General features: G+C 31.2%; 4 protein-coding genes and 1 pseudogene across 4 annotated transcripts; 2 read left to right on the plus strand and 3 right to left on the minus strand.

Moving 5' to 3' along the window:
- The first annotated feature begins 505 nt into the window (after nucleotides 1-505).
- Nucleotides 506-3,656, plus strand: LOC132941397 (probable aminopeptidase NPEPL1). The gene is made up of 9 exons (XM_061009434.1): nucleotides 506-898; nucleotides 968-1,150; nucleotides 1,230-1,514; nucleotides 1,575-1,799; nucleotides 1,860-2,038; nucleotides 2,111-2,234; nucleotides 2,292-2,468; nucleotides 2,532-2,642; nucleotides 3,353-3,656. Exons 1-9 carry the CDS (start codon nucleotides 749-751, stop codon nucleotides 3,452-3,454), a joined length of 1,536 nt encoding a protein of 511 aa, XP_060865417.1. The 5' UTR covers nucleotides 506-748; the 3' UTR covers nucleotides 3,455-3,656.
- On the minus strand, nucleotides 3,637-4,992 carry LOC132941398 (programmed cell death protein 6). Its single transcript, XM_061009435.1, has 4 exons — nucleotides 4,764-4,992; nucleotides 4,607-4,671; nucleotides 4,174-4,549; nucleotides 3,637-4,050 (listed from the first exon to the last, which is right to left on the minus strand). The coding sequence occupies exons 2-4, from the start codon at nucleotides 4,663-4,665 to the stop codon at nucleotides 3,949-3,951; spliced, it is 537 nt and encodes a 178-aa protein (XP_060865418.1). The 5' UTR covers nucleotides 4,666-4,671; nucleotides 4,764-4,992; the 3' UTR covers nucleotides 3,637-3,948.
- A 1,310-nt stretch (nucleotides 4,993-6,302) lies between these two features.
- Nucleotides 6,303-8,253, plus strand: LOC132941712 (TM2 domain-containing protein CG11103). The gene is made up of 4 exons (XM_061009863.1): nucleotides 6,303-6,881; nucleotides 6,990-7,077; nucleotides 7,151-7,269; nucleotides 7,984-8,253. Exons 1-4 carry the CDS (start codon nucleotides 6,697-6,699, stop codon nucleotides 8,195-8,197), a joined length of 606 nt encoding a protein of 201 aa, XP_060865846.1. The 5' UTR covers nucleotides 6,303-6,696; the 3' UTR covers nucleotides 8,198-8,253.
- On the minus strand, nucleotides 8,242-10,844 carry LOC132941711 (uncharacterized). The gene is made up of 9 exons (XM_061009862.1): nucleotides 10,457-10,844; nucleotides 10,119-10,348; nucleotides 9,779-10,049; nucleotides 9,534-9,714; nucleotides 9,300-9,453; nucleotides 9,026-9,154; nucleotides 8,780-8,953; nucleotides 8,579-8,722; nucleotides 8,242-8,518 (listed from the first exon to the last, which is right to left on the minus strand). Exons 1-9 carry the CDS (start codon nucleotides 10,644-10,646, stop codon nucleotides 8,255-8,257), a joined length of 1,737 nt encoding a protein of 578 aa, XP_060865845.1. The 5' UTR covers nucleotides 10,647-10,844; the 3' UTR covers nucleotides 8,242-8,254.
- Nucleotides 10,845-11,425: 581 nt separating this feature from the next.
- LOC132940706 (uncharacterized) lies at nucleotides 11,426-11,981 on the minus strand (annotated as a pseudogene).
- Nucleotides 11,982-15,066: the final 3,085 nt, after the last annotated feature.

Raw genomic sequence — 15,066 nt, forward strand, 5'->3', positions numbered from 1 at the left:
ATATTATAGTTTTGGGGGTATTCATTTTATTTTACCGGGCCTCCCCTATTGGCTAATAGTGCTCTAACGGGAATGACAACTACTTGAACTACTGACAAGACGTATTGTAGCCTGTAAGAACTGAAACACTCCGTAAGAACAGTCTACATTGGTATTTTTTAATTGTTACCTTCGGGCTTCGACCATATAAAACTAAGCTAAGTGACCTTAGTTTATATGGTTGAAGATTGTTACTAATAAGAAATGGAGTGGTATACTGGTATTGAGGATATTTGTGGTTAAAAGTTAAAATAAAAATAAAAATTCGTAATCTCATTTTGCGCCTTGCATAGACTAGTAAGTTGCGTGGACGTGGAGTAACTTTTCTGTGGCACTGTAAAAGTAAAAATTATTTTTATTCGTGATAGTCGTGAATGACATTTCTCGTTTCTAACATCTGACCAATAGTTACCTATTAATTTAGTTAATGGATGTTTTGAAGTTTCATATTGTCCTGTGATAACTGGTATTATCTATTTTCTAGTTCGTATCTTTTTAAGCTTTCTTAAATCAAGATCATAGAAAAGAGATTACTGGTTAGATAATAGATGATCTACAGTAGATGATTGTACATTTTTACTTTTATAATTTATAGTGTTCGAGCAAATGCCGAATTTCAAAAAATAATTTTCGTTGGATATTTTCGATTTAACCAGTAAATTTGAAGCTGATTTAGTAATTACCTCATACCGTGCGGCTAGTCAACACGATGGCCAGCACCACTGTAAAGTTTTCGGCCTCTTTAAGTAAAACCGATCCGATTAGTGTACCAGTACTGATCGTAGGTCAAGAAAAACACTTGTCTAGTTTATCTTACTCTGCAGTCAAGTGTAAGTTAGAACCACGGGTTAACGAACAGGTGAGAATATAGTTGATAATTGTTTAAAAAATATATTTTGTACTAAAGTAAGATTTTTCTATTTTTTAGACTTTCAAATCTGCTTTGTCTGTGTTGAATCCTTGTCCAACAGACACTTGTCCACTTTTTCTTAACACTGCCACTTTAGCGGCCATTTCCAATTCTCATAGTCGTCATAATTCATCGGCACAACCCCATATGCTTACAAAGCTGATCAATTTGAATTCAGCTGGATACAATGAATGCATTGTGGTTAGTGATAATACAAATTCTATTTGCTTTATCCAAAATTATCTATTTACAAGTACCTAATGTTTAAAATGATTCTTAGATTGTTTGCGAGCGAAAAGATATGTTTGCCTCAGGTTGTGCTGCAGCTCGGGCATTCTACGACTATTGTCGCAAAACTAAAATATATGTTGGTAAGCTAAAAGAACAGAAGAAAGCTACTGTAACGGTTACAGTTGAGTTTATAATAATTCCTGACAGCAATGGTGATCATAAGGTGGAAAAAGAAGAAATAGCAACTTTGGAAAGAATAGCTAATGCTATTAAAATGACAGCACGTATTGTTGATACTCCATGTAATGACATGAATGTCAATCATTTCTTAGATGCAAGTCAAACATAATGTCTGAATACATTTGATATTTTTAATTTTGGATATAACTTTTAGGAGATAAGACATGTAGGGTCTGACTTGAATATTAATCCTACAATAATTAGCGGCGAAGAATTGAAGAAAAAAGGTCTTGGAGGAATTTATGGTGTTGGTAGAGCATCTTCTATAGGTCCAGCTCTTGCTGTATTATCTTACACCCCACAAGGAGCCACAGAAACAATTGCTTGGGTTGGGAAAGGTATTGTCTATGATACTGGTGGTCTTAGCATCAAAGGAAAGGTAAATATATTTTTAATGCATATAAATGAACAATATAATTAGTTCATTAAACATTTTCAGTCAGCTATGCCAGGCATGAAACGAGATTGTGCTGGAGCAGCTGCTATTTTAGGAGCGTTCCAAGCTATAGTGAAGTCTAGTTTTAAGCAAAATCTACATGCTGTTTTTTGTTTGGCTGAAAATTCTATTGGACCAGATTCAACACGTCCAGATGATATACATACCCTTTATTCGGGAAGGTTAGTTTTGTATTGGTATATCATTTATGCAATAACAATGATAATTAATTATTTTCAACAATTTAATTTTAGAACTGTCGAAATCAATAATACTGATGCTGAAGGACGTCTAGTTTTATCAGATGGAGTAGTGTATGCATCTCGAGATCTTAATGCTAAAGTGATATTAGACATGGCTACATTAACTGGTGCACAGGTATATTTTAACATGATTTTCAATTGAGTATTGAATTATTAAATATTTTTGTTTTAGGCAATTAGCACGGGAAAGTATCATGCTGCAGTAATGTCTAACTCAGAACAATGGGAAAAAAATGTAGTGTCTGCTGGTCTAATATCAGGAGATTTAACATTTCCAATTGTCTACTGTCCAGAACTTCATTTCTGTGAATTTTCATCATCTGTGGCTGACATGAAAAACTCTGTTGCTGTAAGATTACATTTATTTTTTGTTAACTTTTGTTTACTTAATTGATATTTTGTTATTTTTTAGGATCGATCCAATGCTACTTCGTCATGTGCGGGACTGTTTATAGCTGCTCATCTTGGCTTTGATACGACTAATCAATGGATTCATGTGGACATTGCGGGGCCTTCTCATTACGTAAATATAATTACTCTAAACTCCGCTTATTAGAATCACAGTTAATTGACTCATTCACCTATTTGGTCTAAACTGACCTAACAGATTGATCCCAATTTACTCATCCCTATTTCTACCTTGAAATTGTATACTGTAAAAATCAGATGATTGGAATTGTATTGTTTGCTTAAATTTCTATTTTTGTTACACCAATATTAGATAATAAATACTGTAAAATATACAGTTCTACTTACATCAGAAAAAAATGAATGAATTTAAAATTAAAAACACATAATAATACAAAATTTGCTATTTTAACACGTTAAACGCCAACGTCAACCTGTAGTTGACACGACTAAACGGGCGCCAGTGGCCAATGTTAACCCGTCATTGACACAAGTAGGTGGGCGCCTATGGCTGGTATCAACCCGTGGTTGACATAGAGTAACCTATTTGTGTTGAGTCTTGTTTGGTGGCTATATCTGAACACATTTAAAATTTCTATAGGACATTCATAACCGTATTGACAATTCCATAAAATCTACTAATTTTACAATTGGCGACGGTTGTCCGCAGGTCAAATGATGTCGGCCACTAGCATGCACATGCCAAATCGACGTTGGCATTCAACGTGTTAAATTATTTGATTTTAACTTGTTGGACTTATGTCTGAGATGAGTGGGATAACTCATTTTATTAATTTTTTTTTATGTATAAAATTTTTGTTATAGGGTGAACGAGCAACTGGTTACGGAGTTGCTCTTTTGACGGCACTTTTTGCTAAGTATACAAACGATCTTCTATTGCAAAATGTTTCCAAACATATTGAATAGTCTTAAGTCATATTACAAACGTCTAATTCAAGAAAATTCATGTTTAATTAAACAATTTATGTCAATCCAACTTTATATTAATCCAATTTTAAAAATTAATATTTTTGTCATCTTTCTGTATTTTTTATACACGTGCCATAACTTTTTAACAAATGTTTTCTTTAAATTAATAAAATAAAAAATAAAATCTTTTCAACATTTATTTTTGTTTATTTTAATAAAATTGAAACTGTATAAAATATTTAGATGGTAGTATATAATATATTTACTATGATAATTAATAATTCATGTATAACAATAGTAAAATTATTGATAGATTAAAAATATCACATTAAGACGGTATTAAAAACCAATGTGTCACAAGAAGGAACAGACAAAGTAATCATATAATTTAAATATTACATTTTATATCATATTTTAATATAAATTATCCTTTATGCTGGTCGTCTCTAAAGACAAAAATTAAAAAATACTCAATAAATAATGGAATTCATTTAAATTTTCAATCCAAATACCATGTTTAAAAATTGTTCATAATGAATAGTAATATATCCATCTTGATCAGTATCAAATTGACGGAATGCAGCAGTTAAGGTCTGTGAATACAAATTTATGTTATTAAAAATTAATAATTAATAGTTAGAATGTTTATGATAAAAATACACTGAAATAGTTAATTGTATAGTAAGTAATGTTAGTACTAAAAAGATAATACATACATGTAACACAACACAGCATTGTATAAAATCATCAAAAAGTATAGTGCCACGACCAAAGCGGTCAAATCTCTTGAGCATAACTGATACAATTTGTTCACCGAGTCTATAACCAAACGACGATAGAGCGTCTTTGAGTTCGGATACGTTTATATTGCCGGAGCCATCACGGTCAAATGATCGAAAACATGATTGCCAATCAGTTACGTACTTCCATAAGGCACCAAAGTCGTCAAAAGATACAGTTCCTCGATTATGCTTGTCAAACATGCCTATCATAAGACGTACGGTTTCCGGATTGAATGGAGTCCATGTTCCATTGGAAAGTGCCATTTGCAGTTCATCAGATGAGATGAATCCACTTCTATCTTTGTCAACCCTACATCACATTAACATTATGACCTGACCTATTATCAATATCATTATTTACACTTACCTCTGAAACACGTCCCACAAGAACTCTCTGGACGGCATCGGTGACGAGAAATTCGCCATTTTAGACTGAAAAAAACACTTGGCATTAATACAATACCTCAAATAGATCAGGTGAAACTTTTAGCTTAAATATTATGTTTTCATAATTCATGACTCACCAATGACGCCTTAAATCCTAAAGTATTAATGACTCAATAGTCAATATTGTAAACTGTAAGTTGAGTGTTGACTGAAGTTGATATAATAATATTATATTATGTTACCGATCTAAAATTCTAAACGATAAGAGTATAATAATATCATACGACTATAATACAGGCACGCCAATCAAGTTATGATATTATTATGACGGTTGACCTTACTTTTATAATATTTAGGACGTATAGACTGATATACGGTTAACCGATATCGTAATTTGTGACGAACTGATAACGATAACATGTTGCTGGCTGCAACGACTAGCGAGCCTGCAGCTACCACCAGTCACCGCATACAGTTTACACAGAACAATAATTAAATCTGGCGGTTGAAAGTACTCAAGTACTGCAGCAAGTTCAAAGTTGTTACTGGAGTACTTGACTCTTGCTACTTGCTAGCGCCTAGTGCAGACCGCAGTTACGCCTAGCATAGTTGTATTCTGTGCTGGACGTTGGTGCAGACGTGCAGTAATTCTTATTTTTTAATTTATTTTGCCATGACCCATGGTGCTTGCTGGTCCGTCAATCATCATCATTATAATATCCAATTCAATTTTTATGGAAGACAATTGAGTGCATTTGATACGTATAGGTTTAAAAAGTTATATGTCGTGTGATACTGTGATATACCATGTTGAAATCATTTTTACCAAGTACCAACGGACCTCGGGCTATGATTGTAGTACAACTACAATAACTGTGTACTACGGTCTACGACGAAAAATAATTATTTACACAATCGTTCTTAACTCGCTGGAACACGAATGTTTCGTAAATAAAATTCCAAAAATGTGCTGGATAGCTAAAGTGAATTTGTTCCCTGGTAACACATAATAGATTATATATTTATATGCATATGTATAAATGCGTAATCGTACAATAAAATATGAAGAAAGTCATGAATCATGATTCAAAATATTGCATATATTTTCCAAAAAACACAAAAAACATGCATAATTCCTATTTCCTACACTACGCGGGTTAAAGTAGCAACCCTAACGTTCACAGCGCAGCCTGTGGCCGTTAAATCGTGCGGGCGGCGACCGTACGAGCATAGAAAAATGGTATTAGAGTCTAGAATATCCATGGCACGGACTAAGATATAATTATAGAACAATATGATATAATGGACTGGAAACCATGAGAATACCACCTAAGAATATTCTTATATTATCTATACTGGAAACGAGCAGCTTATCACGGCCACGAATGTATATAGTATATACAATTGGCAAATGCGGGGGGGGTCGCTATGTGTTTCTGGAGTTCACAGCGCCCTTTGCATTTAACACGGACTAAGATACAAATTGTGTAGCCAAATAAAACCACCGGTAGCGCTGAAAACTTCAAGAACAGTGTTCTTATCAGCTAAGTGAACCTTTTCATGGCCGTCCCCCGACCCCCGCCGACCATGTCGTTTCCAGTCCATTATATCTTAGTTCGTGGTCCGTGGTATTCTTGTCTATAGTGGTCTCCACAATAATTTCTACAGTCTTCATGATATTGATGATATTAACCAGGTCCATAGAATATATACATTGTTATATATATCCCATAGAGTAATATTGCTCTATGATATATCCATCCTTAGCTGATCATATCAATATTGTTCTATGATCATATGTATGTATCTATTATCTATGACCATTATTGGACGTCGTCTCCCTGTAATATTGTGATAGGATGACAATGATAGTGTTATCAGTTATTGTCTGATTGATTTAAAAACAAATAATATAATTATTAACATAATAGTTTAATATGTGAATAACTAATATAAAATAATATATGTATTAAAATTTTAAATAATAATTTGTGAAATATTGTTAGGAAGACGTGAAATCTACCGTTTTTACTTTTTACTTTGTATCATTATCCGTCATGATCATAGACAATGAATGACAAATATAGTTGGTCAGTATTAGGATATATTTTGGTATCAGGCCTTTGTTGTCATGCGGCAATGAATTCAAATATGTCAAGAAACGATGGCGGAGGATTAAAAAACGATTCGTTGTTGGAAAATGACCCAGAGCTGAACTACGTTCCTTCTGGGCCATTGGTCATGTGCTCTTTCTTGTAAATAATTTTGTTATACTTATTAATATATGTATTATAGCTTACAACATGTCAAATAGTCAAATAATAATATTTACAGTAATTTTTAATATTAATAATAATATCTAGGCCGATGGAATTCATTGAATGTGAAGACCTAGTTGACTTAAAAGGAAACAAGACAAGAGATGATGCCATGACAGGCGGGTGTTCTAAGGTACAATAATATAGGGACTATAACAAATAACAATATAAACTAAATTTATTATATATTATGTTTTATATTTTAGTATGGAGGTAGTTATAGATATGAAGATGTAGAAAAAACAACAGTTCAATGCATGGTTTTACCGGGTATAGAATGTCACGGTAATAGAAAATTCAACAAGAAAGGAATTCCATGCGTGAAGTATAAATTAATAATATATTTGTTATTGTTTAAATATTAAGAGGCCTCTATCCAGGAAAGGTGTTGTCACTGTCTTATGAACCTACGGCATACCAAATGTGCATTCATCAAAATTGATTCTGTCTTGTTAGTTTTAATATTATTAGTGAATTGACCTATTGTAAAAGTTAAAGATAAAAACATAATCTGTGATTAGCTATTGGCTTTTTTCGTTATTTTAATTTCCAAGCAAAATATGAAAATAGTATGTAAAATATTACAAATTAGAAATGTTCATATCTTTACTCCGGCCCACGAGAAAACACTACCGTTTCGTGCATGTATCGGTCTGAAGCACAAGTTCCCCCACTTTGTGTCATGACGGTATAGGTTGTATAAATATAAATTACATTATTGAATTTTGCCAAACCTTTGTCATTGAGTGGGAGGTGCACAGAATCGGAAGCATTTTGGTTGGAACTCAGTAATGTTCTCACATATGCCGTAGTATAGCTTAAAAATTAAAATACCGAATAAACCTAACAACACTTAAGCACAAATCATTTTCACACCAATATTAAAATAACCAGAGTTCAATGTTCAAAAACTTGAGCATAAAATTTGATATGCTGTGCGTTTGAGGGAGACATCATAATATGCGGATATGTCGTTCTCTTAATAAAATATGTGTTACACAGTCTTACACCACTACTACTATTATTATTATTATTACAGATATGGTGGCTATTATTTTCTAACAACTCTGTTGTATTCAATTTTACTGGGATTCCTTGGTATGGACAGATTTTGTCTGGGACAAACTGGAACAGCTGTTGGAAAACTATTGACACTTGGAGGTGGTGGAGTCTGGTGGATACTGGACGTCATATTGTTAGTCACTAATCAACTTTTGCCCGAAGATGGCAGTAATTGGAATATTTATGTTTAATTAAACTGTTTATTTTTGTAACTTTTATAGAATAAAAATACTAATTGTACAAAAAATTCAACAATATTTATTGATTTCAAAAACTTTTACAGTCTGAAGTTTATCTTGATCAGCTTTTATCCATTCATCTCTTTTATGCCTGAACACGCCTAAATTTAATTTGGATGCAATTATAGAACCAAATTGTGTGCTAGTAAGTTCAGATTCATGTTTTAAAAGCTCCGTCATTATCATAGTACGCTGTTTTGTGTCCGCTACTTTCCATATGCAATCAAAAGCGCGAGAACCACTTTTTGATTTTGCCAGTGTTGTATAATAGTCCTAATAATAAATAATATTAAAAAAAAAATACTTAATATGAATAACAAATTATTTGATTACTTTTAATTTCCATATCATTTTTTCGCGACTTCTTTCCCCAATAAATGCACTTTCAAAATATGCATTTCCAATATAACTGCCTTTTACATCACAAAGCAAGTAAACAAGACGTTCAGTATCTAAATTGTTCAAATTATTTACCACCTGAAAAATAAATTAATTAAAGCTATTTTCAAGTACACAATCCCTAAAATATCTTACTTTGATTGGTTTATTAAACTTCAATATATTTTGTACTATCATGGATCCATGAATATGAATTGATGGTTCTTTACACAAATTATCAAAATTGTCGGCAACTTTTAACCCAAGGAGTAATAAAACTGTAATGCCATCTTCAGTTTCTTCTTTACATTTTAATGACTCACATAATGTCTATTAAAAATTAAATAGGTATAAATTAATTAAACTAGTGAAATTTTATTTATTTACTATTTTATTATATACTTTAAAGAACAAAGCTTGTTTACACTTCAAACGTAAACAAGCATTAGACAATTCTAATAACACTCCAGTATAACCAAGATTGATAATTTGAGGCATTTTTTCCTTTAATTGATCAAAAATTGTTTCAAACTAAAAATACAAATTATTACAGTTTTAAATTTTTATCCAATTGAAGAAGCTATATTGATTATGCAATGGTTCTTTTGTGGCAATTTAATGTGTACAAAGTGAGAAGAATAGTTAATCCCTAAAATTATTTCAATTATGTTATTACTTTAGTAGCATCTGAAGTTGTAGATAATATTTTTTGTATGGTGAAATTCCCATTGTGATGAACTGTTAAATCAGCAAGTTTATCATTGAAATATTTTTCATACAATAATTTGTTCAATTTTTCTGGTGATTCAGAAATTATAACATCAAGGAGTCTGAAATGAATATATGTAATAACCATTTTATCTTTCCAACTAGTAACTAACATTATGTTTGAAAATAAATTTAATAGTACCTAGAACATGAATTGTTTTCAAAAACCTGAGAAATATTATCAAAAGAGGTACTTTCACTTATTGGAAAACATCCACTCATTATTTTTTCAACTAAGGCTTTAAATCTTTTTTTAGATACAGGTGAAATTGATTTAAGTAATACTTGTAAGAGTCCAGAAGTGATATCAGTTGTAGGCATTTCTGGAAAATAATTTAATGAAAACCTTAGTTGTTTAGTTAATTATAAGTTGTAGTTATTTTTTACCCGAGAATTGCTGAATATTTACTATACAGTCAGCATATTTTTTTAGTAAATCTTTATGTTCTTTATTTGTGTCTATATTTTCGCCTTTTTGCTGTGGAGTCTTTGAACACAAATATGGTTGACCACATAGACAAGCAATGCAACTGCGCACTAGATGATTAGCATATGTATCCCAAATAAATTCCTCCAAATTGTTAATTATAAATTTGCATAGCTTATTTATAAAATTGAAATAATTTTCTTTAGTAATTTCTGATATGTCCTTGGTAACCTTTCACAAATAATAACACAAATATTTTAATAACTAGATACTAAATTAATTACTATAATAAATAAATACCTTATATGCTCTATAAATTGCAACGTGCAATAGTTGCTGGAGCACATGGCTAGCAAACTGGTCACAGCATATAGGCCGCAAATCGCTTTCAAAGTGTTTTATTAAATTTAAAACAGTATGATCACTAGCCGCAGGTAGTAAGTCGTCAACTACACGAGACACTACTTGATTACTACAATAATTCACTTCATTGCCATGCAATTGTTTGAACACATTATCCACAAAAATACCTAAAAATATTTTTGTGATATTAAATTTAATGTTTTAACTGTACCTATAGTGTTTAATATTTTTTTGGAGAAACTATTATACATTAGCAAGAAGCTAACAATAGTTACATTTATCGTCATCACTTTCAAATGTTTCTTTTGACACTTTGAGAATATTAAGGAAATATTGAAAGTCTTCGTCTTGGATTTGAAAACCGTGTCCAAACTTTCCCCGTTTGGAGAATTTCATGGCTCGTTGGTAAGTCGACATGCGTTTTTTTTTACGCTTAAAAGCTCCTCCAGACGATTGTGAATCCATAATTGATAATCCGATTGATGGAAATTAAGACTTATAGTTAAAAATTAAAACATATAAAATAAAACACAAGTAAACGGGAAACGCGAGATGTCAATCGGCGGTCAATCGTCAGTAAAGTTGTATAAGTTGAACCTATTATAGGCAGCAAATAAAATAGTAGCAATTATAGCTTCAGGTTCACGTGCAGTTCTATCAAATACTATTATCACAGAATATAAGTGACGATGGACAATCATGATAAGAATCACTGATATAGCCAACTGAAGTAAATAAATTAGTGGCCCCTAAGAAACGTATTTATCCAAAATATGTCTGAATATATTTACCGTTACTAACTTCATGCCACCAGGGCCAGTCCGGTTTCAGGAGTTTCCCGAAGGGCCGCTTGCACTCGTAGCACGAATTAAGATATACTTAATTCGGTAAACTACCAAAAAGTCCGTGGTAAAAAAGTCCTAGGAAAAAAGTCCGAGTAAAAACGTCCGTGGTTAAAAAGTCCGAGGTCTAAAAAGTCCTCGGTGAAAAAGTCCTCGGTCTAAAAAGTCCGCGGTGAAAAAGTCCGAGGTGAAAAAGTCCGAATCATATAATTAGGAAAAAAAAACTTCCAGTTGGTATTAATATAAATTGTAATTATATAAATTATAAAAATGCAATAATTATGTACTTACTATATCATTATTTATTACCTATATATACAAAAATCGAAAATATTATTAATTCAAAAAAATATACATAATACAGCATATAAAATATAATATGTTAAAAAAAATTTCTAATGTTTATCTAGGCCTTGCTCTGATATTATGGCCAACTTTTTCTAAAAATTCTTCAATGGTAATTGAATGATTATCTATTCTTTGGCATAAAGTAACTAGTCGGAACTGTGTTGAATTTTGTTTCTTTTTTACCGGCTCTCCCATGCTGTTGATAGCTAATTTCGCATTATCTGCCGATACTTCTAATCTCATTTTTTGGATTAGTGTCCAAATAGTCGGATGACTGTGGCCAACTAAATGACTAAATCTGTTATTCCACGATTCGCATACCTACATTATTCGTTCGGTGGTCACCATTAATCGTTGTTTTATGTACATTCCAAGTATTCGGAGGAAAAAGAGGACTTATTTTTTTTAATTTGAATTTGGTACCAACCCCCACTTTTCTAACTGGTCCATTTACGTAGGTTGTGTCAAAATAATTTAAAAGATCTTCTCCTTCAGGAGAAACAATTGTTTTAAGGTAAGCCATTCCTTTGAAAAAATGTTCAAGAGGAAGAAATGCAAGACCGTCCATCATTCCACAAAAATGACTAAATTCGTCGTTATTTTTATACATTTGGATTAGCCCTAAATCTTGGACTTTTCTGTAAGAACTTTGGCACAAATGATAAAAACAGCCTCTAATAGTCAAATTTGAATCAAAAATTATTTGAGCGGCAAAAATTAGAGCTTTTTCAAAATCAACATTTAAGTGGGTTGGATCGGGAAATAATTCGTGCTCTGCACATTTAGTTAAAATAAGTTTGAACATTTCTTCATAAATAGACATTGACTTGCGTTCAAGAAGACAGTACACTGCAGTTATATATGAATCATTTTTTTGAACTCTTATCACATAAAGTTATATGAAATATTTAGGACTAAGGTTAAAATTACCATCGCAATACCACGTTTTGGCATCTGTCAACATTTTCAAGCTGTCATCTGTTGCACACAATACAATTCTTTCACCAGTTGTTGATTTATTATCAGCCAATAAAAACCGTTGTCCATTAACTAAAGCCCAATCATCTGAAAAATAAGGTTAGGCTATAACAAAAAATTATGAACGATATTTCAAAAATTAATTGCCGAAAATCATTAGTTTTTAACTGAAAACGACAGAGAAGTCTGAATTTGGCGGTCAATCTTATTTTTAAGTTATATTATAGCTAATTGAACTTTTTGGTATTTTCATATAATATATCCGGTGTAGTCACTGGCACACTGCGCTTGCTCGAAAAATTAAAATCAAAAACTTTTTAAACAATGATAACTTGGTGCCCTATGAAAAATCCTTCTTTAATGAATTAAATATTTTGAATAGTTTTTTCTGCTAAAGATTCTAGACGTTTTAGGTGGGACATTGTAATGTGTATTCCTACAATAATATTTTTTTTTAAATTTTTTTTTTTTTTCTAAAATGCATTTGCCTGCGGGCGCCAACACCTCCCTTCAATTTTTTTTTATGATTTTAACATTAGTCGAATTTTTTAAATATTAATAACCTGGTGCCATACGAATAATCCATCTTTATTGAACTAATTTTTTTTCTTTTTAAGATTCTGGGCATTTAAGTTTGTACTTTGTAATGTGTATTCCAACAGTGACATTTTTTCCACATTTTTTTTTGGTTTTCTATAATGCATTTGTCTGCGGGCACCAATACCCTCTTTCAATTTTTTTTTTTGTTATGTAACTAGTTGAATTTTTCGTATATACTTTTTAAACAATGATAACTTGGTGCCCTATGAAAAATCCGTCTTTAATGAATTAAATATTTTGAATAGTTTTTTCTGTTAAAGATTCTGGGCATTTAAGTTTGTACTTTGTAATGTGTATTCCAACAGTGACATTTTTTCCACATTTTTTTTTGGTTTTCTAAAATGCATTTGCTTGCGGGCACCAACACCCTCCTTCAATTTTTTATTTGTCATGTGACTAGTTGAATTTTTTGTATAGAATTGAACAATAATAACTTGGTGCCTCATGAATAAACCTTCTTGATTGAACTAAATATTTCTATTAGTTTTTTCTGTTTAAGATTCAGGGCATTTAAGTTTATACTTTGTAATGTGTGTTCCAACCGTAACATTTTTTCCACATTTTTTTTTGGTTTTCTAAAATGCATTGCCTGCGGGCGCCAACACCTCCCTTCAATTTTTTTTTATGATTTTAACATAAGTCGAATTTTTGAAATATTAATAACCTGGTGCCATACGAATAATCCATCTTTAATGAACTAATTTTTTTTCTTTTTAAGATTCTGGGCATTTAAGTTTCTAGGTAATCAATGTCAACTTTTAAATGAATAATACATAATACATATAATAATTAATATTTTCAATAATAATAATAATAATAATAATAGGTAATCAATGTCAACTTTTAAATGAATAATACATATAGTAATTACATATAATAATTAATACTTTCCTTAATAATAATAATAAATAATACTCTTGATATTAAACGGGTAAATATTTTAATGATACGAGCTTAATAAATTGAAGTTTACTAATTTCATTATTTTTGTACTCCGTCATTTGTTTTCTGAATTTGGCGGTCAGTCTTATTTTTAAGTTATATTATAGCTAATTGAACTTTTTGGTATTTTCATATAATATATCCGGTGTAGTCACTGGCACACTGCGCTTGCTCGAAAAATTAAAATCAAAAACATCCCTCGACTTGTTATGTAAATCCACCATGGGTGGGTGTCAGAATTATTTTTGCATCATCAATTTTAAAACGTTGATTTACCTAGATTAAAAAAAAAATTAATTTGTTATACTTAAGCTCGGTAAACTTTAAGCGTTGTACGGGTGCGTAAAACACCGAAAATCGTGAACTTCGTAAGGCTATACCATAAATACTAAAATACCAATGGTTTCCCGGTAGTAGAGTTTTGGACAAGTACCTACATAGGTAACTTATAATAATTCATATTGTAAATTAATTAGGTACCAAAAAAATATAACTTCTCAAACACTGTGTCTCTTGGCACTGCCGGGAGAATGTACTAGAATGTCTATAAACTTGCGGACCAGTTTGTATTGTTAAATTTGGCATGCGAACTATAATTGAAATAGAAAACCAGAATAGGTGCATTGCAGATGACAAAGATTTCTGTAAAAGAACATACGATTTATCAATATACCGTATAGGTATTGAGTATAATACTATAATATAAAAGTTCTATGAATTTATCATAGTAAATAATATATTTTATAATATCTATGGCTATCGTCAATTGTCGAAATTCGTCGGCGACGGTTAACAATTCTAATAATTTCAGCAAATACTATTGTATTATAAATATAATATATTGTATATTTTGATTTCAGTGAACAAAAAAATAATAAGCAACTCATATAAACGGACAGTTCGTTAAACCGTACATATTATATAATGTAATTTTTAATACAAACTCGCAAATTTCATTATGATCCGGTTATTTTCATAAAGTATTTTGATACTTTCAAGTTTCAGTTCAGAGCGAGATGAAGATGGATAAAGATAGTTTCTTCGGCGATGGCGGCACTCTAGCTACGTTTCACCGGAAGAGTAGATGTTTACGAGTAAGTTTGTTTTCATATTAATACCTACTATTTTACATTTACTTTTTAGACTTAAATTTGGCGTAAAATAGGAATTATTCT

The sequence above is a fragment of the Metopolophium dirhodum genome, chromosome 3, assembly GCF_019925205.1.
Source record: "Metopolophium dirhodum isolate CAU chromosome 3, ASM1992520v1, whole genome shotgun sequence".
NCBI classification, from domain to species: domain Eukaryota; kingdom Metazoa; phylum Arthropoda; class Insecta; order Hemiptera; family Aphididae; genus Metopolophium; species Metopolophium dirhodum.

Coding starts and splice junctions, on each gene's coding strand:
- LOC132941397 (XM_061009434.1), top strand. CDS start 749: ATGGCCAGCACCACTGTAAAGTTTTCGGCCTCTTTAAGTAAAACCGAT. Junction 899..967: donor AACCACGGGTTAACGAACAG/GTGAGAATATAG, acceptor TCTATTTTTTAG/ACTTTCAAATCTGCTTTGTC. Junction 1,151..1,229: donor GATACAATGAATGCATTGTG/GTTAGTGATAAT, acceptor AATGATTCTTAG/ATTGTTTGCGAGCGAAAAGA.
- LOC132941398 (XM_061009435.1), bottom strand. CDS start 4,665: ATGGCGAATTTCTCGTCACCGATGCCGTCCAGAGAGTTCTTGTGGGAC. Junction 4,550..4,606: donor TTGTGGGACGTGTTTCAGAG/GTAAGTGTAAAT, acceptor AATGTGATGTAG/GGTTGACAAAGATAGAAGTG. Junction 4,051..4,173: donor AATGCTGTGTTGTGTTACAT/GTATGTATTATC, acceptor TTGTATTCACAG/ACCTTAACTGCTGCATTCCG.
- LOC132941712 (XM_061009863.1), top strand. CDS start 6,697: ATGAATGACAAATATAGTTGGTCAGTATTAGGATATATTTTGGTATCA. Junction 6,882..6,989: donor TTGGTCATGTGCTCTTTCTT/GTAAATAATTTT, acceptor AATAATATCTAG/GCCGATGGAATTCATTGAAT. Junction 7,270..7,983: donor AAAGGAATTCCATGCGTGAA/GTATAAATTAAT, acceptor TTATTATTACAG/ATATGGTGGCTATTATTTTC.
- LOC132941711 (XM_061009862.1), bottom strand. CDS start 10,646: ATGGATTCACAATCGTCTGGAGGAGCTTTTAAGCGTAAAAAAAAACGC. Junction 10,349..10,456: donor TGAAAGTGATGACGATAAAT/GTAACTATTGTT, acceptor AAATATTTTTAG/GTATTTTTGTGGATAATGTG. Junction 8,954..9,025: donor AACAAGCTTTGTTCTTTAAA/GTATATAATAAA, acceptor AATTTTTAATAG/ACATTATGTGAGTCATTAAA.